The 25,134-nt window shown below is 42.2% G+C and overlaps 1 protein-coding gene across 2 annotated transcripts in view; it reads left to right on the top strand.

Annotated features, from left to right (window-relative positions):
• The window catches only part of ALDH3A2 (aldehyde dehydrogenase 3 family member A2), a 391,270-nt gene that overhangs the window by 96,807 nt on the left and 269,329 nt on the right, over positions 1-25,134 (top strand). For both annotated transcript variants that reach the window (XM_086955006.1, XM_086955005.1), the window contains exon 3: positions 23,702-23,787. In XM_086955006.1, coding sequence (XP_086811132.1) covers positions 23,702-23,787 — 86 coding nt within the window. The remainder of the gene's footprint in view (positions 1-23,701; positions 23,788-25,134) is intronic.

Here is a 25,134-nt window from a genome sequence, read left to right as displayed (position 1 = left end):
TAGGTACCGACAGAATTAAATCACAAGAAAAATAGGAAGGTCAGGAAAAGGCCTGATATAAACATAATATTATAAATAACCATGTGCTTGATATAAATAATTTAAAGAAAAAACAAAGGGCGCTAAAACAGTTACACTCATACTATACATAAAATATCACTAAAACATCACATACCATGTAAGAAATCAAAAACACAATGGCAGAGGAAAATATATATACAGCAATAAACACAGTATACAATCAAATAAGTGTCCTCTGGAATTTAGGCTTCAGGAGTGAAAAGCGACCACTTAGCAAAGTTTTCTAAAAGAATGAAAACATGTAAATGGGATTGATAAATAATAATGCAAATCAGAACTAGTAAGGCCTTATCAACACCGAATGTGTGCTCAGGAGTCTTTGGGTTGGTGAAGTAATCAAAAAAAGGTTTATAGTTAAAAGGGGGGGGGAGGAGAAGGAAAATAGTAGAACCAATCGCCCCAGAAATTACACCAAGTGCAACTCATTTTGAAAAAAAGGGATGCAATATTAAAAACTATGAGAAAAGAGGAAAACCTTAAAATCCTGTTCTACAGGGTACCCCTCCTTGTATCCAACATAAAATGATTGTTTTATTGGGGAGAGAGACACACAAGCGCCGCCACCGCCGAGAGTCACATACGGGCAGAAAAGGCCTTACCTGATCCAGCCGCCACCACCAAGAGTCACAAAGGCATCTGACACCGCGCCGCCGCTCCGGGGGACTACAACTCCCGGCAGGCCTCGCGGCGGCGCGTGCAGAGTGATGAGGGACGCGCCAGAGAGCGCCAACGGGCCAGTTAAAGGCAGGAGAATCCCGGCAGAGCGGGGAGAGAGACACACAAGCGCCGCCACCGCCGAGAGTCACGTACGGGCAGAAAAGGCCTTACCTGATTCAGCCGCCACCGCCAAGAGTCACAAAGGCATCTGACTCCGCGCCGCCGCTCCGGGGGACTACAACTCCCGGCAGGCCTCGCGGCGGCGCGTGCAGAGTGACGAGGGACGCGCCAGAGAGCGCCAACGGGCCAGTTAAAGGCAGGAGAATCCCCGCGTCACGGGACGCGAGCGGGACGCCCGGGGCTAAGCCCGGGCAAAGGGCGGGCCCTCTACTGCCCTCATCGGCAGGAGGAGGCTGGGCTGGGCCATAAACGCTGTTCAAAATTTGCCAAAGACGCCTTTCTAAGTAAGACTTGCTTATTATTTGCCTTTTTCGTTTAAACACTGGTCTTGTGTGGAATTCGCTAATTATGCCTAAGAAACTAGAGGAAGTTCAGTCTAACACCATTAACAATTACCTGGTGCAGACAGTTAAAAAGATAAACATGCAAAGAAGAGAGTCTCTGGGACTGAGCCAATCCCCTGATATGCGATGTTTATCTCCCTCTGCAGCTATCTTGATTGATGACACTACCCTGCAAGAAGCTCACTGTGTGGATATTAGTACTGGTCGTATTTCCCAAGGTTCTATTGACATATCCATCAATGCCACCCCAGCACTTGAGGGATTAAATGAAGAAGCTGAGGGAAACACAGACATGGACACTGAACTTGAATTAGATAAACAGATTTGTGCCTCAGCGGACGAGCAGTCCCCCACAAGACACAATGCTAGGCCAAAACGTCACTGTACTAAATACCCACCAAAGCAGGTGGGGTTACGCTCAGGGGCAAAACGGAAGAGGGTTACTACCCCAAAAGCTAAGCAAGTGATTTGTGATGAGGATACACCTAAACTATCTCTTGAGGAAGCCTTTTATGAAAAAATTACTGAATTCCTTGAGATAAAAATTAATACTATCATCAAACCTCTAATATCAAAAATTGATTAATTGCAAGCAGAGGTAAAGAAGTTGGGTGGACTTCATACTTTGGTTGCTGATGGGGTAGAAAATATAACTACAATAGTTACACACCTAAGTAACAACACAGGGGGAAAAGTTGCTGGTGATGATGTAACTGAACAAGTAGGTAATCAATTGCCAGAGGAGATTTTATTATCTCATCCACCAACATTGACTGCTAACAGTGAGGGCCTTTTGCCAGTCAACATTCCCACAGATATAACCCCTCTGGTAAATACCCCCTCAGCACAAATGTATTCATCAGACCCTCTACAATTCTTAGTAGAAGCAACACCTGTGGTTTTAGTCTTAGCAAATGTCCCTCCATTGGAAGAGGGAATAGTGGAAAGCCCTACTTCCCTTAGTAGTAAGGCCCTACACTGGCTGACCAGTAATACGCGGTTTGCACCAGGGGGAAAGCGTCATCTGGCTAGTGTTATCAAGTCAGTAACCAGGGTCCCCTGGTTGGGAAACCGTCCAAAAAAATTTAAAGGGGATTGCGTGGCAGTGAGTTTCTCAGCAAATTATGTTCTTCCCAATATTCTCGCTAACATATTCCCTCCCCAACGCAGACGGGGCAATGTTGTTCCCTTGACTTTAAAGTTCTTTTATGGTGAACAGCAGAATGTCACTTATCCAAGGACCCCAGCCCCAGGGTGGGATAGTAATTGGGATTCGAATTTTAATTGGGATCAGGAATCAAGGCATAACATAGCAGCTTACCACCGTTATCCAGCACAGTTTAACCCGGTTACACAACCTCTGCAACTGTTCAACCGCTATGCTCCACTATTCTTTTTGGATCAAAACGATTGACTCTCCCCAAGACAAGACAATAGAGGCAAGGACCTTCAGCCCGCACTCAGTCCATCAGTACAGAGCTCCGCAGGCAATGGGGCCTGCAGAATTATGAGCTGGAATATCGCTGGACTTAGAGCCAAAATTAAAGACAAGAATTGGCTGGACATAATTAGATTTTACGATGTGCTTGCCTTCCAAGAAACGTGGGAAACATCAGACAGCTTGGTTCTGGGCGGTTTTTCCCATTTTACTGTACCTGCAGACCCCAGTAACGCAGGAAGGGCAAAGGGGGGCTTGGCCATATATATTTCATTAGACCTTCAAGGAAAGCCAAGACACATTAAATCTAGCTCAACAAATTGCTTAGCAGTTGAACTATTCACACCAAATTCCTCTCCCATATTATTAGTTAACTTTTATAATTCCCCTGTCAGTCAAACTCCTAACGAGCATTTGGCAACATTAGAGGAATTCCTATCTACCCACAGTGAGAACAGTACCTATGGGTACGAGGTGATCCTCATGGGAGATTTTAACACCCATCCTTGCCATGTGGACTGCAAGTGGAATATGAGGAATTGTCCCCCTTTTCCTCCCCACCACATTTTGAACATACATCACGTGGACAGATGTTGGAATTGCTTCTAGCCACTTTTAACCTTTATGAATCATCTTGTTGTTCAATAGGCCCGAGGTTACCGACATACGTGGGCAATAATACAGGCACAATTATAGATTATATTTTCCTATCTTCTAGTTTTCTACCTGAAGTTATCAACTATAAGGTAGAAACAACAGTTTTTAGTGATCACAATCCTGTGATTTTAGAGACTATATCTCAGGGAGTCTTGGGAAAAAGAAAGGCCGATATTCTATGTACCACAGAATTAGTCTTAAAAGACCAGAATCGGAGACTGAAATGGGACCAAGTGACCCCTATCGCCTTTTTGCAGGAAACCCTGGCAAAAGTAGAGGGGGAGGTTGCAATCTGTCTGGACAATATGAACCCTGGTGCCAATGTGATTGAGGCCTTTGATACCATCTGCCGACGGGTCAATCTAGACCTGACCGTAAAGACAAAGGCAGATAGGATCAGGGGCCCCAGATGGTTCGATTCAAACTGCTCCAAGGCTCACTCTATTCTCTTAAAGGCTTTGCAAAACAAACCTAGAGACCAAGCACAGATAGCGTTACTGAGGAAGCAATATAACCACGCTATCAGGGTGAGGAAACTCGAGATAAAAAACGAGGCCTGGAGTGAATTATTATTGCCCGAAATACAACGATATAGTGCTAAATTCTGGGCAATCATAAATCACCCATATTTCGTGGGACAAGAAAATCAGAGAGCAGATTGCATTATACCAGACGATAAATGTGTGACACATTCTAGTAACATCTATAGTTGTCCTCACACCCCCTCAGATTGCGAGATGTCATCTCTGCAATCAACAACCACAATCTCTCCCTTTACTCCAGAGGAGGTCAAGAAAGCAATTAATGACACACTCTGTAAGAAGGCACCGGGGCCCGATGGGGTCCCTGCAGATTTCTTCAAAAGTGCCCCAGAATTTAGTACCAAGATCCTTACAAATATTTTTAATGTTACTAGGGACCTTATTTTCCCCATTAGCTGGACAAAGTCTATAATAGTACCTATTTTTAAAAAAGGACAAAGGACAGACCCGGCCTGTTAAAGGTCAATCTCCCTCATAGATTCAAGTGTTAAAATCCTGGGGAGAGTCCTTTTAGGAAGACTGACCCAGCTTATAGAAGGGAAGGATATTTTATCAAACGCACAGTATGGCTTCAGAGCCAAAAGAGGTACTATAGACCAATGCCTAAACCTGGAACTAATTTTAAATAAATATGTGATCGCCAAGGGGGGCTCTCTGTACATGGCCTTTATGGACCTCTCATCAGCTTTTGACCTGGTCAACAGGGCTAAGCTGTGGAGGATCCTTTTGGCCATGGGCATTGACCCCCCTTTGGTTGAGTACCTAGCAGAATTACATAGGGAGCTTAAGTCCTCGGTCAGAGTGACTAGGGAAGGAAGATGTACTTGCCACTTTAATTCAGAGAGGGGGGTTAGGCAAGGGTGCATCCTTGCCCCCCTCCTCTTCACTTTTTATATAAACGACTTGGAGAAAGTCATGGCTGCATCTCACATTGATATTCCGCGCGCAGGTGATACAAAGTTACCCGTCCTCCTGTATGCGGACGATGCAGTCCTATTAGCACGTTCCGGAGTGGCACTGAATAAACTCCTCTCATCCTTTGGAGATTTCATGACCTCGTTGGACATGAAAATTAACACAGAGAAATCCCATGTGATGATTGCAGGAGACGCAGGTAGGAAAAGAAAGACAAAAACATTTTTCTGCACAGGGAAAGAAGTTAGGAGAGTCCCATCTTTCCCATATTTAGGGGTGACCTTTGATGAAAAGGGCACTTGGGGCCCCCAGCACTCCGTTAAAAGCAACGCTGTTGCTAGAGCAGCAGCAGGGTTGCTTGGTTTTGCTAAGAAATTAGGTGCCCGTCCCATGGAAAGCATTATCAAAGTCTACAAAGCAAAATGTGTGTCCACTGCCCAGTACGGCTCTGCTATTTGGGGGTATACTAGTCACGATAAAATCCAGAAAGTGGAAAATAAATTTCTGAGATCTCTGCTTTCTGTCCCCCAATCGACTCCCACTTATGCATTACATGTAGAGCTAGGTTTGGGCCATATAACGGACACCCTAAAATTAGCCCCAGTTATTGGATTGATGAAAACCTGGCTTAACCAGGAGCTCACATTAAATCATATTATTTTAAAAGATTGTTTAGCCCTGGATAGAGCCTTACACATTCCGTGGGTAAAATTTGTTCATATGCAGTTGACTCTTGCCGGACGTCCGGAGCTTTTTTCTTCACCAGACTTGATAACTCAGGATGATCTTAAAACAGTAAAAAACACCCTGACTGAGTTATACGTTCTGGAGAGGGAAGCCATAGAGCTAAGAAAACCCACGGTAAGGAAACATTGTATGTTGACATCTGTTCCAGGAATGGAACCATACCTTGTCTTGGTAACCAAACCATACCATTGTTTCCTTTTAACGAGATTTCGTTTTGATCTGATCCATTTTATTTTGGTCAATTATAAGATTTGGAGTAGACCTGATGATGCAGAACCATGTGACTGTGACCACTTTTCCACTCAGGGCACAACACATTTTATTATGTTTTGCGGACATTATATCGATATCAGAAAAAAATATCTGCGTAACCAAGGTTTTATTCAGGTTAAACCAGCTTTGATGTTTTTGCAACTCCTTCCAAATGTTAAAGTAGCCTTCCATGTTGCTAGTTTCTTAGTTGCAGGAGCACGGATAAATAAGAAACGTACTAGACTTAGGCACCTTACTGAACATTGAATATTGACTTCCCTTTTATCTTTTAAAATTCCGTTTTATGGAGGGTCTCTTTTTAACATTTTTATATGTTTCACTTGTATATTGTGTTTTTAATGTTTTTTAAATATTGATTATTTGTTGAATCATGTATTAACTTGTGCTCTGATGAATTGCTATGTAATCATGCTCGTTCTTTTATGATTTTTAATAATCGAATAAAGATAATTGACTGACTGACTGACTGATTGTTTTATTGAAAGTTATTTGTAAAGCAGGGGAGTCCGAGAACAGAAAAAAGAATTTGAAGGCAGAAAAATGATTATTATAATTCCGCCTAGACTAAAAATTAATTAAGACCAAGACTCATATCTGTATATTAGAAACTCATACACTAGATGTAGAATCATCAATGGAAGGCGTCAGCAAATGATGCCAATAGAACGATGTTCAGGCAGGGAAAAGACCTCTTAGCAACATCGGAGCATTCGTAAATGAATTACTGGAAAAAAGAAAAAAGAAACCTCAATATCCGCAAGATTGACGCGAGTATAAGTGAACATTACTGCAAAAACAATGAGGTCAAAGGTTTAAGACAAGTTGGTAAAAATAAATTAAAACAACTAGTATGCCGACCATATCGTGATGACTATATTTGAAAAACAGAAGGCCCCGACTACAACCAGGGGGACAAAAAGGTATCACTGGGGATCAGATGAGTGAAAACAAGGACCCCCTGGGTATCGGTGATACACAGACTCCTAGGGCAGGGTAAAAACCAATGTGGAAGGAAATCCTAGGCCATCAGCTAAGTATGTGAACAATTAGTCAAAGACCAGTAGAGAAAAGGGAAATCAAAAAATGATGTATATTAAAACATATATATTTTTAATTAACATAGATAAAAATCATATAGAGACTCAGGCACATAAGTCAAACTATATGATACAGTAAAAATATAGTACATTAAAATTCATCAACAAACTTCAAACATGGTAAATACAGGGCATATAAATCATAATCGTATATAGATCAGTCAAGTAGCAAATTATAATATATTCAAGATCACAAATGACATAAGAAACATGGAGGAATTATTTGTAAACACTCGACGCGCGTTTCGGCAGAGAAATCCGCCTTTCTCAGGAGCCACAGATGAAACTCTGAAAGAACATTATTAAAAAAAAATATATAAATCAGATCTCAAAGTTTATATAACATAACTAATACATATCATCACCTATACTCAAAAATCTTACACAGATCAAAATTCAAAAACCCTTACTATCTAGTAGGTCTAGGCTATAAATTTGGTCACATATCGTCATATGGTAGACAGGTTTTCATACAGAAACAGTGTCGCACTTAGCAGAACAAAAAGCCAGATACACAAAGATTCATGGATAGTGCAATATTCATTTCATGAGAAGATGTTATAATTAAGTCCCCCATGGAGGAAGAAATGATAATAAACTAGTTTAAATCATAGTTAGTTATGGCGTACAAATCAATAAACTTACATTAGCAGTATTGACTTTCAAATCACTAGCACAACCAATCGATGATAACTTCTTGATAAGTCAGAGCCGCTTGATAAGGCTAGTTCCTGATAGATAAAATATGTACTTATGAACATGATTTTGAAAAAAAAAAAATTAAAAAAAAAAAAACAAAAAAAAAAACTGTCACTTTGAACACAGAGAGCCATTTCATTACTGATTATATATGGTCTGTCTAATTTCATGCGATCAAATAGAAGGATCGAAATGACATAGATATAGTTACATAGGTAACTGGGAATTCCTACTGACCAGTCTGTATTTTAAAACCAGCCATAATAAACAGGATGTATTGCTTGTATTACGTCATAAGGAGGGATTAAATACAAAGATATGCATCCATGTGCTTTGGTTGCAAGCTTGTTGTATTTAAAGGAGGATAAAGTGCATAAATAGAGACAACGCGTTATCTGTAATAACAAAAGTTGGTATAGGCTTATTATCCAAAATAAGAAATGTAAGTGGTGGCCAGTTGCTAGTGTCGGACTATAAGAGTAAGACAAGTGATAATATAGTCATGGATTTACCTGGTTAAAAATGTCGAAAAGAGAAGACACGGTGGTTGTTTATATGGTAGTAGTGATGATGTACATAGTGGTAGATTACGGCTAAAGATAAGAAGAGAAGAATACAAAATCGATAAGAACGATGGAGGGGAGGGGGGGATGGATAAAAGGGAGCAGGGAGAAGGGGTTGGAAAACAGGGGGGAGAAAAAAAGGAAGGGGGAGGATGGGAGGGGCGAGGATGGCAAGGGCGGGTTAGGAGGCGGATGGTATCTGGAAGAGATACTTGTAAGATAATACAGATTCTCATTGTCCTTAATACGTTAAGCAATAAATAGGTGCAAAAATAATCACCTTGTATATATGGATGCTAGTTTTGAAGTTTTCTGAATAGCAATACTTCAATCGATGAGAAAATCTGATAGTTTTCATTGATTAATGTCTAAAAAAAGAAAATCGCAAACTAATGTCAATAAACTTGTTTGTTGAGCTATGTTAACAGACATTTATCAGTGAGACGCTTTTATATGAATTTATACAAGTATTGTCAAAACCGATAAACTTTAGACATATACCTTCAAATATATAGATGGCTGAAGCTTCTCACGTCGTAGTAATTGTACACTTTTTAATTCACAGTGAGTCAGCATTCAAAGGATATGTTAAAGCTGCAAATAAAGAGATGCTACGTGAAAGCAGGAGAAACGCGAGATTGTTTGAACGTTCTCCAGTGCATATATAATGGAAGCAGCAGCAGGGGATACTAACTTGCATTAAAGGAAAATCTTACCTTAAAAATCATAAACTAATGTGCAGTATGATGATATTGATCCACAGGGGATAGTTAAAAGCTGAAAAATAGAGATATGCTAAGTAACTAGCATGGAACGGAAAGTAGGATAGTTCAGAAAACAACCGGCACAAAGCTCGTATGCGTACCGGCTAGAAATAGTTGCAAACAGCCGACAGCTCTTACCTACGAGCGAGGGACGCCTTGTGAACAGCAAGATGGTGCTGCTCCAGGAACTCGGAAGTTGATAAAAAGCCTCGTCAGCAAAAGAGTAGACGTTACGATGCCTCCAGCTATTTAAAGCTTACATACCCCGCAAAATAAAGAGGTCCGATAATTGGATGATAGACAGTGAAGACGGACTCTTGCTATTATACTTGTTATGTAGAAAACCCATTCCAAGATGGCGCTCAATTTTGGGTAAGCGCGCAATGAATCATATAGTTGCCTAAAAATAAAGAAACTGGGTGATAATATCCTACAAAAAGGATGAAAACATTAAATTCTTATTATGCGTCGGGCTTACAATACATATATAGATCCGTATTGAGGATTGAATATATTGAAATAGATATTGATCCATATTAGGGACTGTATATTATGAATTAGAGGAGATACATAATAGTATATCTTCTGATATAGGGGAGTCTATATATACTAAAAACCCTGACGTATATTATTTTGTACATAATGTGCTACTACTACACAGGGCTGCCATTCCGTAGAATGAGGATGGATTAAATTGTGAGGGTTAAACAACAAATTTTTAGGCTGCATCTTCTTGTGCGTCATAAAACGTGTGCTTGGTCTTCTTGACCTTCTTTTTGTGTTTAACTGACTCATCCGAAGTATCAGGAGTACTTGGAGTCGAGTCTCCCTGTACATCCCTGTCAGCCAAGGAACCATGGTCTAAAAGCACACTCTTTGCCACATTCAACAGGGCTTCAGCCGAAGCTCGAGAAGAAGAGGAAGATGTGCTTGCGGATTTAGACTTTCTTTTACCAGAAGATTTTAAAGTCTTCGCTAAAGGCTTCAGCGCCTTGAGAAGCGCCTTATTCATTAAACCCCGGACGTGGGCATCCTGGGCTTCAACAGGTTGCTTCTCCATAGGTTCCTGATATTCTTCGTACTCATTGTATTCCACCCACTTATCTTCCTCCTCAGCGTAATACGCCATGATAATGTCAGGAGGTCTGAAGGAGTTCTGGGGGGGGGGAGAACCCAAGGGCAAAAACACTTCTAACAGCCAAAAAGAAAAAGACTTGGGTCCAGTCAGCGTTCAAGACTGAGCCAGGGATTTGACAGGCGAGTGTAACACACAGCGTGAAGAGCCGGGCTTCCATTCAGACACCGGCTCTTCGCGCAGGCGCAGAAACACAAAGGCGGGGCTTAACCAGAGCCTGCTCCCCTCGCGCACCGAAGTGCGTAGCTCTGCTCCCTCGCCACAGCCCTCAATACGAGAACAACACGGAGGGGCACCGAAGCCTCAACTCTGAAGTAAGCAGGAGAAAAAAACTTGCCAAATAAAACGCGAAGCAGCGCTACAGATTAAATTGAAATGCGCAAGGGAAACCATGCCAGAAACCTACGGGAAGCGAAACGCTACTCTCGACACAAAGTAGAGACGCACAAGCTCGCGTGAAGCACAGGCAGCGCAGCACGCTAGAAATTTGGGAACAATAAGCATATAATATAAAAAATATGTAATAAGGAAAAGCACTTATCTCGCTGCTGCAGCAGCAAAGAAAGAGGAAGTGCCTACGTCATTTACACCATTTATACTTATTGCTGTCATATTATTGGTGCAGACCTGGAATGGGTTGTACTTCCGGGTTATGCTTGTTTAAAGTTTAACTCTTTTGCTGCTGTATTTGTCAGTAAAGATAGAGAAGCATAATTTGAGCCTCCGTGGACTGACATAGAATCAGGAGTGTGCTAGTTACAGTGGGCTCCATGGGCCATCAGAGACTAGGGGTAGACCGAAGCTGAAACCACAAATCGAACCCCCTGCTTGCTTGAAACGGAGCTACGTGTGCGATATCCATCATGCAGGCGAACAGCAATCCAAAATCAGTGGGACACGGAAGAATCCGGCACCCGGCTTTTAAGACGTGCACCCATTAACAATCGAAAGAGGACTGATCGCCGCGTCAAGCATAATGCGATCAACCAGCATTGGTTTCTGTATTAAAGAAAACCGAAAAAATGCTGAATCTTTGTAATAGGGGTTACAATAAAAAACAATAAAGAGCTTTCTGACATCGTGGTGTATAAATTACTCCACAGTGGACGAAAAGGCAGAATTAACCAAAAAAGTTAACCGACCGAAAAAAACATGGCGGCCATTTCAGGACAGTTTCCGGGATAGTAACAGAAAACAAACCCCATCACCAAGAGTAATAATTATCTACATCCAGCGACGATAGATTTCATAAATTACAACATACCAATTGGCATAATCATTGCTAATCGAATAACTGATGAAACAAAATAAATGCCCATGTTCATTACACATATACAGTTAGAACTACTAACTCAACAAAGCTTAAAACACTCCTCATGGTTGAGTTATCAAGACAAACTGTCTAGTCGTGCAAAAATATATCATTGGTGTAAACAATATCGTACCATTTAGTGTATTCAATGTTCAGATGCCAATTGACATCAGAGCAAACTACAATGCCGTCAAGCTACATAAATGTGAAAATAACAGCATCAGTTTAAAATATTTCCGGATTACGGAATGTCACAATTCTTAACTGAAAATCACGGGTCCAGCCATATGTACTTCATAGGGATTAAACAACATAAACATATGCATGACAGTCAGATTTAACACATGTCAAGTCAGCTTATTAGTTCAGTTGTAAAACATTTTTCAGTCATATATTCTATAGAGCCATAAGGCAACATTAACATATGTCAAACAACATTTGGATGAACCAGACAATATTTTTTGCACATATCCATCATTTCAAACTTGGAATTCAAGCATTTAAATAACATTGACTCAACAGCCTCTCCCCAGCTACTCTCAGCAACCCAGCAGGAGGCATAGTTTTATAGTTCGCTATTAACCCAGAAGCAGTGACTTTGAATAAATTCATCCAAAATGTGCTATCTTCAGACCACGCTTGAAACTTAGATTTTTAACAACAATCTTCAATATATTTGTTGCTGGAAAATGTTGGAATAACACCTCAACAGGCACCGGTTTATCTACCTTAAATTTAAATGGGCACAAAAAATTAAGGTTTTCACTAGGTCTGATTCCTTAGTTAAAACACTTTTGAGATGGATGAACACAGATCTATAATTATTTGGAATTCTGAGTCATTTGAGACTCTGCCATCTTATCAGTAACTTCATATTTAACTCCTTTCTTAACTTATGGTACTATACATGGCCTTGGGACGGGAAGAAGTTAACTTGTACTGTCCCTGAAATTTTACCGACTTACAAACTATTTTTTAGAAAAGACCTGGCAGCATAGGAATTAAATAAACTAGCGCTGTGTGATATATCATTTCTTTGTGGAAATGTATAATTTGGGAGAAATGTACTTAAAGCCAACACTGCTTAAATCATTTCTGCAAGTCATGATCAGGACATCCTTAATGGTACTTAGAGCCTCATTGGACAGAATTTAAATATTGCTGCACGCGACCAATTGCTCCAAGATGCAGACTTGTGTCTCATGCATTTAAAAAGCCATTTTGGGTATAATGTCGTTTTGTTTTCCTCTCAGACCTTACTACTGGGTCTGAATGTGGCCAGGTTATAATGATCGGATTCAGAGTGAACTGGTAACAGGACAGTGGGACCTTGTTCACCCCATTCAAAAGGGACGTAACTAGGGATGTGGATGAACAACTCCATCTGCCGTGATTTATACTGTTCCAGCACACTCTGGGATTAGGGTAATAGTAGATTCCTGCCTACTGGGACAGGGTGCAGGGTTGTTGGGACAATGGGTATGAATGAAATGCTCAAGAAGAAAGGGCTATATAGACATAACATTTTGTCCGATTATCCCTTCAACCATCTTGCTCTTGTGTGTGTGTGGAAAGTTGATAGGAATTTTGACAGACAATACAACAGCCCTGTTTAACACGCTAAACTGGGTGGAAGAAGGTTACCCAATTAGAGAGAAACACAACCGTTGAGGAAGTGGGCTTTCCAACACAGTTTCCGTCATGACCTAGGGTGTAAAAACAGTTGTGCATTTTCCTTTGATTCTGTTCTTTGTTTGCTAGCGGAATACCCTTAAGTTACTATCGACCACAGGCGACTGGCTGACTATCTGCTCTCATGACTCGCTGGTCTGCCCGCCTATCCTTTCGCAGTACGAGCGATCTGCTGTGCTCCCTCCTTTTATACGCGGCCGGCCCTTTTGGGTTGTAGGCGACATGCTGTGTTAATTCTTGGTTGGATGGTACCTTCACCTTTGTCGTGTCAACATGAATAGACCAATACTAGCCGGCCCGCTGGGTTGTAGGCAACATTGCCCTGTTTGCCTGACTTGTTTTCTGCCACTAAAAACAGATTTAATACTAAAAACAGTTGTGAGACCTAAATCTGTTACAAAGGAGTTACAGCTGCAGGGTGCCCTTTCCCTCGGAGGTCCTGATGCTTTAATCTTAGTAATGAATGAAAAGCTGACTGCTTCTCTTATGACCCCTATACACAAGACCAATATGAGATTGCACCAAGTATTCAAAGCTCCTGTCATCTCGAAACAGCAGATTTTAGTGCATCACTGCTGTCATTCCCATTCAAGGCAGACGTCAGTTCCAGGAAGACAGCTGCACTACCCACAAACACGTCCTCAAAACAGACTTTACAAGTTAGCTGAAAGGGAGCGTACAAACCAGAAGTCGGGGAACTGTAGTAGTTGTTGCAATGTACTAAGAGTGAGGCCTTCCAGGCTGAAATGAGAGAAGCACAGAATTAGCAAGGTAGTCAATGAAAATCTCGAACCCATTCTCCTAAATCCAAGATGGAAGAGTGTATCAACTGAAGTCAAGGAGAAGCAGCATACACAAAAATATGGTTATATGATTATACCACGACTTCAGTTACCACACATGGCTTTACCACGCGAATTTTACCTCGCAAGTGGCTTTACCACGCTGGTATTTACAACGTTGCATTTGTCTACGAGTAGAAACGTCTTACCTGCACGTCTTTCTCCTCGAGCCCTTACTTCCATCCTCCTTTGAAACAAACGTCAAAACACGTACACCGAAATAAAAAAAGGACTGTTTTTTTGACGTACACGGCACGTCTTTGGGGGAGGCTCTTTCCTCTTTCTTTTAATTTTTTTCCCGTTTTTTTTGTTAAACTAATCTGCTTGTTTTTTTTGGGGGGGGGGGAGACCCCCCCCCCAGCCCCCCCAAGCTCCCCTCCGAGCCCCCCCCCCTCCCTCTGCCCCTTCATGCCCACGCTGATCGACTTCAAGGAATACCACGTCTCCCCCCTAGCCCGTGGTAAAGACGTCGTGGAAGGAACCCTGCGTGGAAGGCACCCTGCGTGGTAAGTGTCACGTGGTAAACGTGAGTAGTGGTAATGCCTTCGTGGTTAATGATGTTTCCCCAAAAATATAAGTAAATCGCCCAAACAGACTTGGGTTCTCAAACGGATGTATCTTTGAGGCTAAGCTTCAAACCCAATGTGTGAAAGTTATAATCCAACCAACAACTCATCCATGAAGGTTGCTCCTCATTCGTGAAAAGCAAATAAATGTAATAATGCAACATGGAAATCCTGCAGAAAGGAGAAGAGCAGTCTTACGGAGAAACGTCAAGCAAAAGAAGAATAGGAACATCAAGAAATGGAAGTGTGCAAAGGGACAACTCGTCGTGCGGCAGGAAATGTGACCTCGGCTTATTGAATGTGCACAAGGTACTGTTGCCTGAAGGGGCTGTGCTGGAGTGGAATGTCCCTAGAGGACAAAGGAATAGGAGACGGGAGGAAGGTGTGGCACCTTGGAGTCTTGGTAGGCTAAAACAAGAGGCACCAGTGTCTCACTTCTATGCCAGGATAGTCACCACACGCCAAACGACAGACTGGGAGCACTGCATGAGGTAAGGTCTGGTCAAATCAAGCTGGTCACAAAAGTGTATGTATATATTGGCCCTAAAAGATTACCTTCTTCATCACCATATCTGTTGCTAACAGGTTAGAGGAATCCAAACCTGTCTACTCATATGCCTTTAGCACAGTTCTCCACTGTGTGTTTATAAATGTATTTTTTTTACCTATAGTACTCTGAATTACATATCCACTAAACGATTTTGAAATAAATAGGAAACCTCTATTGGTCAAAGTAAAAGGATGAAGAGGACTCTTTAAAAGTCATTCTAGAGCTGTGCCCTTCCCTGCAAATGGCAAAAGGGTATTGCAACCCTTTGGGCTCACAAAATGCAGCCACCCCTTTCACTGTTAAAATGCTACCGCTTCCAGTGTATCCAGTAAAGATAATCTGTGTCTTTAATGTCTTATGGATCTTGCAAGGCTCCAGATTGTGTATGCACAGAATCTTAAATAGGCCCCTCATCCAAACCCCGACAAGCAGCAATACTTACAAAATGTTATAACATGTAAATGAAAGTGAGGTTTAGCCTAAACGCTCAAATACATCTTGCTTCAGTTAGAGTTCCTACAATTTTGCTCCCACCTCTTAAAGGTTTCAAGTCTGTAGAGCATAGGATGATCCTTTCTTGCGGGTAAACAGCCAGAGGCCTACACTGTGTGGCTATTTCATGAGCATGAGAAAAGGTGTCTAGTTAGTGCCCTCCCCATGTCCTCCCCAGAGCACTGGCATTATAATAGAGCGGGTGTAAAGGAAGTATGATTTGAGTCCTCATTTGAGTGTTTTAGAAATGAAACCACTTTCTTACAACTTTAAAATGTACCAGTTGTACAATAAATAACATTTTATAAAATAAATATTTCATATGTCAGTCAGTCAAATTCACTTTATTCAGTTAATTAAAACCATAACCGTATACTACATAAAAGCAATTTAAGACACTGAGGTAGCACAAATACCAACACAATAAAATAAACATACATCTTAATCACCAATATACAAAAAATTCATGAGGGGCTTTATTAAAACTATTTTAAACTATTAAAAAAAATAATTAACATGTTCTAGTTCATAGATATCCTTCTCTTTTCCCTTATTCTGACTGCTGCTGTTAAAAAGCTAGCTATATTAAAAATTTCCCAGACATTGGTCAACATTTGAAAACATATCAAAGCAGGCTTTGCCTGTAAAAACCTTTTGCCCCATAAAATTGGTAAAATAAACCGTTTCCGAATGTGCAAAAAATGCTCACAGAATAAAACAAAGTGCAACGAGTCCTGGGTAGAAAAATTATCACATGTACAAATAACCAGGTCCTCAATCTTTTTCCATCCATTTGGTTTGGCAAATAGTGCAACAGGTTAAATCTAAACCTCACTAAAAGGAAAGAGGAAACCTTGATGCTGATTGGTTACTACATTTAGATAGGGTAAAATTGTGCTCAAAGTTATTAACAATTGATGTGCTTGTACCAATGGTTTTATCAATTTTTTGGCCTCTCTTTCCATCTGTGCCAACTGCAGGTACTTGTTCTTAGCCCACAGTATATCTACCTTCAAGAGTTTATCTGGGGAGTTACATAACTCAGGCCTTTCTAATTGCGTCGCAAGCCTTTTCACATAGCTAAAACAGGGAATGCTACTTGCTTGATCTAGTGCTAGGCAGTCGCGAATAATTTCACGATTCAATCCTAGCTCAGGGTTTATCCAAATTGCTATCCATTTGAGTAAAGGTGCCATTCCAATTAAATCAGACATGAAACCTATACCGGTTTCTTAGTGGATCATATAGGAAGGTGTTGATTGTGGCACAGATAGCAAATTTCTTGAAAATATATTTTCCACTATTTGGATATCCCTGACTTCTCTATATCTCCATATATGAGAGCCATAATTTGATATAGCAATGCATTTGGCCCTATATATATTTAACATTGCGCACATTGGCTTTGCCCCTAATCTACGTGCAAAGTCAAGGATCGCGGTGGATCTGGCCATTACATTTCTTTTTGCTTTCATTTGCAGTAGCTACGTACCCCTTTCTTCGAATAAAACACCGAAGTATGTTAATGATGTAACCCTTGATATGACCTTTCCTTCACAATAATGCATTTGAGGTTTTTTGGGCTTAAGGCTCATAATCATTGTGTGAAATTTAGAAAAATAGACATCTAGATCCAATGATCTCATAAAATCGGCAAAGGTAGTTAAAAGGCGCTGTAGGCCAATCGCTGTACCAGCTAGTAGGGCGGCCTCATCCGCATATAGGAGAGTCAGAATTAACCACTCCCCCACACGTGGGATGTCCCTACTTGCTCCCACTAGAGCACATTCAAGATTGTTAATGTATAAAGTAAATAATAGTGGGGCTAATATGCATTCCTGTATGACTCTTTTTATAATGCAGATGTCTTGCATAAAGTTTCCCTCTTGATCAAATCTCACTGTAGCTGTTGGGTCCAGATGTAGGTCAGCCAGGAAATTCACAATATTCTTGTCCACTCCTAATTTTAATACCAACACCCAAAGTTTGGATCTGTTTACTCGGTCCAAGGCCGAGGAAAGATCCATAAATGCCAAATAAAGCGTCCCTTTTTTCGCAATCGTATAATTCCTGGCCAGCAAAAGCAAGTTTAGACACTGGTCCGTGGTGCCTCTCTCCTTTCCTAAACCCAAATTGTGAATTTGAGAGTGTATTAGTTAAATATTTCATATGAATAAATAGCAGAGAGCAGTGTTCCCATTCATGACATTGCGGTTGCCATAAAACAGTTGTTCACCCAAAGGAATTTAAAACAACACCTTCCCTACTATCAAGGGTTCAAGAACAATGATAGGTCATCATATGTGCACAATATCCACTAACCCACGCAGGAAAAATGATGTAAATGTCAGCTTATGTAGTATATAGCTGTGTATCTTTAAAATATGATTTCTTCCCTGATTCATAACATTCCCAAGTGTGCGTAGTTTTAGTTTTAATATCTATGTAAATGTTTGGTTTGACAACACATTATGGTTGTGTTAGACCCGGAATCCCAGGTTGGCTGAGGTAGGTACCTTAGGCTAAATAGGGACCCGCGTTTCAATGTCAGGGAAAGGACGGACTCCTTCTGAGATATCCCGCGCTCACCCCCTTGGTAGCTTGGCACGAGCAGCCAGGTTTATCTTCAAGGCAAATGTGTAAAGTATTTGCAACCACGCTCACAGCAACCCAATGATGACACCACAAATGGACTCCACCCGAGTTTTATAAAAATTAGTATACATTTCATATAATAAGATATATGATAAGACCACACAATATAAATCCAACATATAAGTATGTGTAATATTCCACCTGGCTAGTTGTTAGGCCAGCACTTGTAAGTTCTAGTGATGATAATGAGCACTTCTAAACATTCCACTGTAGTCCTAATACCACGTTATGCAGTTCGTAATGCTAGAATCAGGCACTGGGCAATGGAAAAGTAATACAATGCGTAACACAACAATCAAGCACTGTCCAATGTAAAAATAATGCAATGCGTAACGCAACAATCAGGCACTTTGCAATGTAGAAATAATGCAATGCGTAACGCAACAACCAGGTACTTCATTATGAAGAAATAATGCAATGCGTAATACGCTAATCAGGTAGCTCGTTATGCAGAAATGATGCACGGTGTAATATGACAATCAGGTACTCAGTTATGCAGAAGTAGAGTAATGCGTAATACACTCCACCACCGATCACAGTGCCTTAGGCTGTCTCTCAACCACTCGTGCTGACTCCCAGTTAGCCTCTGTCAACAGTTGCCCCCAACACGAGTATGGTATAACCAAAAGTGCAGTTCCGCACACCAGCCCCAGTACTGCCACTCCCTTGGCCATTATGGGCCGCGATACGAACCGAAGCAGAGGCTCGCACTTTCGGAATGAGAGAGAGGCCGAGAGCATCTCCCACCGAGCCCGCACCCCGCCCCAGGCATCGACACACATTACCTGGGGGGTGCGACCGCCCTCTCCTCTCCTCTTCCGGCGACTTGGGCCTCCGATGCAATCTTTGGGAATTGGCAATGGCGGGCTCGGGCGGAGGCTCAGATCCTCTAGGGCTGCCGGTCTAGGCCGCTATGGCTCCGAAGATCTCAGACTGCCACAGGGCACACGCACACAGCGTCGCTGAGACACCCTCGTGCTTCGGGTGCACGAATACCAGGCACTCCTCACAAAGTACCACACGAGAAGACGCCACGCGATGGAGCCGGCCTGATCCATATTTTCAAAGCGTTACTTTTGGGCTATCTGACCCTCACTAGACAAAACCTAATGAAATTGGAATGTCTCTTCATAAAATAAACAAACAAATCTGTTTTTAACCTGGAGCCTACTCTGGAGGAAATTAAAGTCAACTGTTTAAAAAATTGAGAAGAGTTCACTCCAACTGCCCTGAAGAAGTCCGTGGAGGTCGAAACGCGTTGGCTACTGGATAGAAGAAATGAATAAAGATTTAATCTTCAAAAATACACCTAAGGAGACTGCTACTCAATTCATTGAATAATTTTGGACTTGTGTTGAATGTTCTTTAGTGTAACAGATTTCTGAAATACTTACGTGTGTGCTGGATCAATTGTTAAAAAACTCCTCACAAAGTTCTCAGGCTGCACGAAGAACACGCACACAGCGTCGCTGAGACTCACTTTAACTCTGGGTGCATGATAACACAGCAATCCTCACGAAGGTCTCCGGCTGCACCAAGCACGCGCACACAGCATCGCTGAGACTCACTTGGATTCCGGGTCTGCACGTTAACAAGGCAATCCTCACGAAGGTTTCCGGCTGCACAAAGCACACACACACAGCATCGCTGAGTCTCACTTGGATTCCGGTTGTGCACGTTAACAAGGCAATCCTCACGCAGGTCTCAGGTTGCAGCAAGCATACACACACCGCGTCGCTGACACTCACTTGGATTCCGGGTGTGCACGTTAACAAGGTAATCCTCGCTAAGGTTTCAGGCTGCACAAAGGAAACGCACACCGCATTGCTGAGACTCAATTGGATTCCGGGCGTGCACGTTAACAAGGCAATCCTCACGAAAGTCTCAGGCTGCACCAAGCACAGGCACACAGTGTGGCTGAGACTCACTTGGATTCCGGTTCACACAATAACTGGACGATCCTCACAAAAAGTTCAGGCTGCAAAAAGCACATGCACACAGCGTTGCTGAGCCTCGCTTGGACTCCAGGTGCCCACGATCACAGGGCACTTCGTACAAGGTTCTCAGACTGCAAAAAGCACACGCACACAGCGTCGCTGAGACTCTCTTGGAAACTTTTGTGTTCCTGTGTTTCTGCAACGGAACCAGCTCACCTCGGGCCCTTGGGGATACGTTTCTTCAGGATACAGCACAGCAAAGTCCTTTCAAGCAGGGGGACATAGCACACAGCAAAATCCCTTCAGCCTTTCCTTGGTAAATATAGCAAACTGCAAGCTAGCCCCAGAATACACAGCAAGGGTCAGTCCTTTCCTTCAGTCTCTTCAGTTTATTCTTCCTTGGCAAAGGTTCCTCTCGACCACGATGTAGCTCCAGTCTTCTTCAGTCTTGATCAAGCCATTATACAAGGTTCATGGGCTTCAGCTCTCATAGTTCTACCCCTCAATGGCTTTGACGTCTTTGTGTTCAGGGGGCACTGACCCCTGTTCAAACCAGTTCTGGGTGCTTCCCTGCCAGTGACACCTTCTTCCTTTGATTAGTGGGGCTCTGGATTCTCAGTCACTCAGTAAGAGATGGGACAATTGTTTTATGGCAGCAACCCAGGCCTCTTCACCTCTAGGGGCTACTCCTCCCCCTACACTCCAGATAAAGGTCAGCCTGTTGCTGTCTCACCTCCTCCCCTGGGTCAAGACATTCCCCAGACCCTTTTGCTTTCAAATCCAGACAGTCAATCCACAACCAGGCAGAGGCACACAGAAATGTTAGAGCACAAAAATCCAGCCACTCCTAAAAGAGCGGCTTATAAACACACATTGTGAGTTCAGGCATACTAAACTTCACCTCTCCATCTTAAGCTTTTGGGAAGATAGGCTGGAAAACATTACACAGCCTCCCCATTCTGTCCTTTGGGCAAGATGGCTATTCAGCAGTGAAAAACGAAATGGAGATTATTTCACTGTCAGGACATGGTACACACCTTAGTATATGTCCTACCTTTCACATGCACTGCACCCTGCCCAGAGGGTACCTTGGGCCTACCATAGGAGTGTCTGATGTGCATACAAAGGGAAGAGTAAGGTCTGACAAGTGGGTGCACTTGTCAGAACAACATGGCAATGGCAGGCCAGAGTTCCCTCTTTAAGGCTACTGCTGTGGGTGGCACAAGTAGTGCTGCAGGTCCACTAGTAGTATTTGCATTACCAGCACTGGCACACATAGTGCACTTTACTAGGGACTTTACTAGTAAGGCAAACATACCAATCATGGACAACCAATTACCATTATACTTTATACAGGGAGCACTTGCACATTGACACTGATCAGCAGTGGCAAAGTACCTAAAGCAATCAAGATTGTCAAAAATAGAGGAGGTAGAGGCAAAAAGTCCGGGGTAATCACGCCAAGAAATGCCAGGTCTAGCAGGTTGTATTTTCAACCCCAACATTTGCAAGATCTATGCATTGCATATATTTTTTTGCATAGAGTTGGAAAATGTGAGATTCTTCATCTTTCTACGGAATAACTTTTTTTTTCTTAATAATTTGCATGAATCGATCATCTTCATGCATCCTGAGAAAGTGAGGGAAATTTATGGATTTTTCCACACTTCCACAGGACGTAACTAGGTTACCTGCTCATTAACTTGTATCTGTGACATGTGCGTTTAAAACTTCATTAAAAATCCCAGTCATGCCTGTGTGCTCGTTTACTATGGATTTTCGTTACCCTTTGAGTCCTATAACACATTTGAACATGGGAGTAATTTGAAAAGTTTTTTTTAAAATTCTTTTTATTGTAAAGAAAAACAATCATGCATAGTACATTAACACTAATACAGGGCAGAATTCGTTGCCATATTTTCCTCCCGATGGAGGCATTCCCAACTACCCCACTCATTTGCGTGCCCCCGTTCTGTGGTTACAACAGTTATTCTTGTGGTTATCAACAGGTATTCTTGCAATGCATTCACCAAGTCGTCGTCGTCTCCTTCTTGATTTACAACTGGGCGTCATCCCATGATTACGATCCTCTATATTTAGCCCATGTCCCCCATATTATGTCTCTGTTTCGTGGGCAGCCCCGACCCTGATAAATTGTTTTCTACGCTGCACAACACCAATCAAGATCTTGCTCCCATTCCCTCACCATTGGTGGTTGTGGCTTCCCCCATGCTCTGGCAATATTCCTTTCTGCAACTATGTCTGCTAGCATCAACCAAAGTCTGGTGTGTCTTGGCCAAGCTATTTGTCCTGTAACTCAAAGAAGGTGCCATCAGGCCTCCATTGGGACTTCCAGCCCCATCACTCTGGACATCACAGCTACCACTGTCCTCCAGAATCTCTACTATCTTGGGCAAGTCCATATTGTATGGAAAAGTTACCTATCTCGCCACAACCCCTCACACATTTGTCTGAGTCACGTTTACCCATTGCACAGAGTAGTGGTCTAGTGGTGTAGTATCTGTGTATTATTCTTATTTGTATCAATCTGAAGCGCGCCCTAATAGCTACCTCCCTGAGGCCCTGTGTGACTTCCATTCTTTCATTGGCCTCTAGTATCCCAACATCTGTTTCCCATTTTTTTCCTTAAGGGCCACTAATGGGTCTCGAGCATTGCTCATAATTTTTGTTATATATTTGGGATGTATACTTATTTGATATTGGGTCTGCCAGTATTCTATCTTCAAGGGGAGCCGCCTCTGGTATTTGTTCGCCGTGACTTACGCGCATAGTCCGCGCATGTCTAAGCCGTATATAGCGGAAATTTTCAGTATCTGCCATTTGGTATTCTAATTACATTTCCCGAAAGTCCACCATTTTTTTTCTCTAGATCTACGTATAATTTTTGTGGGCTCTGCACACAAAGATGCAACCTCCCCACTATTGTTTTTTTGACGTGTGTCTTTGGGAATTCTACTGACTCGCTCGATCATGTCCGTGTCACAGCCTTACAGAAAAGTGTGTGACCTGCCCCCCTATTGTGGTAGTTTAAAACAAAAAACAAATCTCACCAGTAAGAGTGACGAGGTGTCTCATTCTCCTGACTTTGTTCATCGAGCTCATGGTAAAGATGCTCTAATTTCTCTGTCATATCTGAAACCTATTAGATTAAACTCCCAGTGGTCACAGGGTCACCGTTCACGTTCGTCCACACCTTACTTACCTTTTAATATTTTCCTCTGTTCTTGTTGCATTACAACATGCAAATAAACTGTGAACCTTCCGCCAAGTATTTCTGAATCCCCTGCTTCTTGCCTATAATACGATCCAATAAGAAGCAGTCATTGGCTTACTCCACTTTTCACTTGAACTGTGGGCCATTCGTGGAGGGTAAAACCATCTCAGATGCAGACTTTGAAAGATGAGTGCAAGACATAGCAAGCTGCTGTAAGGTTTCTGTAGAGAAAGCAGGTGATGTTGTGAAATACTGTCATATAATGCTGGACTGTGCAAAGTATTGTTGAAAAACTCTCTGCTACAACATTGTTTTTTCTTTGTCCTAGGAAATGCCGTAGTGTTGAAGCCCTCGGAGGTCAGCGAACACACTGCAAATCTGATTGAGCAACTGGTCCCAAGATACCTTGACAAGGTGTGTCTGTTGCGCCTACCTGTATGGACCGGGATATGGGATAGGGCTCAAAAGCCTTTTATGTGCTGTAAGATTAACTAAGTGACATTGTTTTGAATGCTCATCATTATTATTTCTACTCTAGTTTTCGGTGTGGTTATCGTCAAGTAAGATACCTTTGTGGATGATAACCATGTTGAAAACTAGAGCAACCGAAAATTGTATTACGAGTGGATAACTAGAATAAGTGAGTGCACTTACCAGAGTTGGGCCACCGTAAATATAAAAGTAATGATTTTCAAAAAATACCAATTCTTCAAGCTTATGAATAGCCTGTCTCCTATGTTGATGGCTATGTGAAAACATTAAAGAGCTTTTAGATTTAGCTGTAGTTCGTGTAAATGAGCTACGTGAAGGTGTCAAGTGACTGTTAGGGATAGACAGCAAGAAGTTGTCCCTCCGATTTAAGAAGCCCCAGCTCTTTAGATGGAATTTCATGTTTTAGATCCACTTTCTCAAGGACATGATGTGTAGTCAGGAAATGCATGTAGGCCATTCTACGGAAATTCACAGATACTCTTGAGTGCAAGCTTTGTCTCGTTAAATTGGTCCCCTTCTATATGAGCTGTAATCATTGAGACTTGTTTTCAGAAGTGGTTATCCATACCATCATAAGGCCAACAAAGGGCACGTATTCTGCTATTTGTTGTAACACTATTTCATTTCAATGTCCAGACATCAGTAGTCTGTGTTTCCCAGAGTAGCACATTTCTTGAGTGGATTCTCTCTCTTAGTCATATACTTGAGATGTTCTCCCATGTTTGAAGCAGACACTTGTAGTTCAGTAGCATATGTTTTACATATGTTAACAAGTAGCACATTACGATACAGCACGTAATACAATAAGGCAACCAACATTTGTACATTCCCATCCGATTGTACACCATTCCTGGCTGTTGCCCCCCCTAAGGCATTGGAATCTCTTGCGCAGTGAAACGCCGCAAAAGACTCCCATACGTCCCAGGGGCGGGAGTGCAGTGGCATAAGTTCCCAGAACTTAGACAGTTGTGCTTGGCAGTATGTCACATCATTAAGCCTTCCTTAAGAGGGGACTGGCTTCCTGCACTTAGCCAACAGGAGTAGCATGGCTGTGAGGCGACAAGATCTGCGTGTGTCTTTGACGTAACCCAACATACCCACTAAAGGGGTGAAGAAGGGCGAGTGGCCTGTGTTTGTATGGATGGTGGCAAACACCACTATCCAAAAGGATGTGACCCTCCTCCCCTGGGCAATGCCAAGCAAATTGGATACAGGAGGCAGAGGGAATGTTGCACCGCAGACAGCGCACATCTGAAGCCAATACCATTG

Source organism: Lissotriton vulgaris, chromosome 2_1 (assembly GCF_964263255.1).
Source record: "Lissotriton vulgaris chromosome 2_1, aLisVul1.2, whole genome shotgun sequence".
Lineage (NCBI taxonomy): Eukaryota > Metazoa > Chordata > Amphibia > Caudata > Salamandridae > Lissotriton > Lissotriton vulgaris.
This window is presented reverse-complemented; position numbering and strand designations above follow the sequence as displayed.